Raw genomic sequence first — 3,377 nt, 5'->3', positions numbered from 1 at the left:
TATATATACCTTGATACTGGTGCACCTTCTAATATCTTTCATATTTTGTATCAGATTATTTATATTTTAATTATGTATTTGACATTCTTCTTTTTTTTCTTGGTCAAATATAAATTCAAATTAACCAAAAGTCATGCACAGTCATTCTTGCCTTCTACTATATATATTAACGAATTTGAATGATTATTCAACCAACAGTTCGAAACTTGATCGAATTAATAAAAAGCATTTTGATTTCTGAAATTGAAATGAACCTAATATATATATAGTTATAATATGATGTCATAAATTGNAAATAGACCCACATATATCGTGTCCTATTTTTTCTTCAAATTAAACAATTATTTGATTGGAATAAAATATTCTTTAAACTCTTCTAAAGAGATGGATGGGAGTTTAGTTAGCGAACCATGGTTTAACCCCACCCGATGGAGTATGGTGTGTATAGTACGTGCTCAAATGAAACACACCCGACCACTATTTATGAATCAAAATGTAAGGTAAAAGCATAATGGGGAAGTTAGAAAGGAACATGAAAATTGATAGATTGATGGGATTTGAGGATCACAAGTTAAAGCAAAGCATTTCAATTCATTGGAAATGTTTGATAAGAAACGACGGCTTTCGTGTCATTGTTATAGAGACAACCTGCAATTCTTCTGTCCCTTAGGAGGCATTTCATTAAAATTATTTCAAATTTTGGATGGGAATTGGACAAATTTTAATAAAAAGGTGTCCCAACATGTATCGGAAAATTATGAACGCACAGAAAAAAAAAATTTTAAAAAAAAGAAACTACGAAAATTCAAAGACTTGCTTTCTTTTATAACATTCTTATTTTTTTGAAATTAAAACATTTACAAAAACCATGACAAACAAGCCAGCGCACGCGCTGTTGTCTTTTTATTAAACTTGTTAAGGTAATAGCATATATACACTATACTACAGTCAACGAAATATACCAAACTATTGTAAAAACAAAAACACATCATAATAATATAATATTAATATATGTGTATATCGTAATTAGGATATTCGAAATTAAAGAGTAGATTAATGCACAACCAAATCAATGTTCGATATATATATACACACACACATATACTGAATGGAATTTGGTCCCATGCATGGTATTGAATACAATATTTGTACACAGCCTTTTCTCCAATGGCACCAGCATTGTATCCTGTCACTGTACTCCTTTCAGTTAAAATATTTTCTGCCGCAGCGGACACCACCTTTTCCTCTCAACATCTTTTTATTTCTTCCCATTTCATCCTCTGATCATTTAGATCGATGGATGACCTTGCAACAGTACAAATACAGGGACAATTTGTCAGAAAATAAATATAAGAGAATACTTGGAAAAATAGGGACCAAAAACAGAGAACGATAGAAATAGCGTGACGCTAAACACGTAGCAAGAGTGTTATATATTTTTGCGAAACAGCCACAAATTCTTCACAGTTTGCTCTGCACCTTCTTGGCTTCCTTGCTTCTTTCTTGTTAAGGTTCCTCAATGGCGGGAGTGAGAATTGCAGAGTTAAGCTTTCTAGCGGTAAACCCCGAATTCGAGTTTTCCTCGAAGGAAAAATTTTCTAAGAACGGCCAAGATTGGGGTTTTATTTGTTCAGAAGAAGCACGTGCCAATGATGGGTTTGGAGAAAATAACGAGATTAGTATTGATCTTAATGAAACTTTGAATGAAGAAGAAGGAGAAGGAGAATCTAACATGCATGCAATACTGATCAGAAATGGTAATGACTCAAATAATAGCAATGCGCAATCAAAACTTTGTGCCCGAGGGCACTGGAAGCCCGCCGAAGACACAAAGCTCAAAGAACTTGTAGCCCTTTATGGCCCTCAGAATTGGAACCTTATTGCAGAAAAATTAGAAGGTAGATCAGGTAAGAATGAACAATCTTTTGGGATTTGTTTTACTCTGCAATTTTGTAATTTCTAAGTTAACGGAAGTCTTCTTTTTCGGTAGGTAAAAGCTGTCGGTTACGATGGTTTAATCAGTTGGATCCAAGAATCAACAGAAGGGCTTTTACAGAAGACGAAGAAGAGAGACTAATGGCTGCTCACAGATTGTACGGCAACAAATGGGCTGTGATCGCGCGACTGTTCCCCGGAAGGACAGACAATGCGGTGAAGAATCATTGGCATGTGATAATGGCGAGAAAGTATAGAGAACAATCTAGTGCATTTAGGAGGAGGAAAATGGGGAATCTGGTTTACAAGACAGATACGGAAGAAGATCACGATCTTCCTCATGCTGGCTCTTCTTCCGCACAATTAGAGCAAAGACTGCCGCATTTCGGTGGCCTGATGTGCGCATACGGCGGTGGAGCAGCTTCTAACAGTTATTATTCGTCAGCACCGCTAACATATTCCTCTACTGGTCCGCTTCCTGTCTTTTCCTGGCCTTCTGCTTTAGTATTATGCACATTCAGTCCACCTATTTTCTTTAGTAAAAAGTAAATTATCGATCAGGTTTTCTAAATATTACTCACAAAAGCAAAAATCATCATGCATCGATCACAAGAAACGATCTAATTAATTTTCAGCTATTTTTTTCTTTGAATGCTGAAGTTAATCCCGCAGGCAACAGTTCAAGTGACAAGGTGAGGAGTGATTTCGAGCACAGCAAATATTGGGAAGAAATTGGATACATGAGCATGAATTGCTGTCCACAATATTATCTCAATCACTCCATTACGTCAGGTCTGATTGAAGCAAGTAATGCAGATGATGAAAGAAATGCAGTTGCTGTACCATTTATAGATTTTCTTGGGGTTGGAGCCTTGTGATCCAGGTCAGCTGAACATTTTCAATCGAATAATATTTAATTTGTTTTTGAGAACAGTATTTTCAGTTATGCGAAAAAAATTGATCAGACCCAGATATTTTGCAACTTGTGTATTTTAAAGATGCCCAATGTAGCCATTTCCTTGGCCAACCTTCATATTTTCTTGTCAATAAATTAAACTATATAAGAGTTTCATAAATTTATAAGTTTTTTTTTTTTTTTAAGATTTGAAAATTTAAAAAAATATATATATTTCTGTATTTCCATTTCCCAAGCACAGAATATATACGACGCTGACTATTAACAATTTACGATAATTTAGAATTGTTTACACTATGACACCGTTTTGTGCAAAAGTAAGATTCAACGCTCGTACGTCATCTCGCATTTTGGTTCCAGTTTTACGATAACTGAACTTTAAAAATATTGATGTAATCTTAATCTATTAATTTATCATGTCATCCTACAAGTCCATGTGTCTAAGAGTACCGATTTGTTTACTTTTCAAAATGGAATTGAATATCTGGTCATCAATTAATGCTGAAAGCGGCCGAGTTCGGCCTTT

General features: G+C 34.8%; 1 protein-coding gene across 1 annotated transcript; it reads left to right on the top strand.

The window, feature by feature from the left end:
* The first annotated feature begins 1,126 nt into the window (after positions 1-1,126).
* LOC140972409 (uncharacterized) lies at positions 1,127-2,878 on the top strand. Its single transcript, XM_073434846.1, has 3 exons — positions 1,127-1,907; positions 1,991-2,404; positions 2,608-2,878. The coding sequence occupies exons 1-3, from the start codon at positions 1,520-1,522 to the stop codon at positions 2,811-2,813; spliced, it is 1,008 nt and encodes a 335-aa protein (XP_073290947.1). The 5' UTR covers positions 1,127-1,519; the 3' UTR covers positions 2,814-2,878.
* The last annotated feature ends 499 nt before the right edge of the window (positions 2,879-3,377 follow it).

Source organism: Primulina huaijiensis, chromosome 3, assembly GCF_012295235.1.
Source record: "Primulina huaijiensis isolate GDHJ02 chromosome 3, ASM1229523v2, whole genome shotgun sequence".
NCBI classification, from domain to species: Eukaryota; Viridiplantae; Streptophyta; class Magnoliopsida; order Lamiales; family Gesneriaceae; genus Primulina; species Primulina huaijiensis.
The sequence above is the reverse complement of the archived record's forward strand: the minus strand, read 5'-3'. Positions and strand labels throughout refer to the sequence as shown.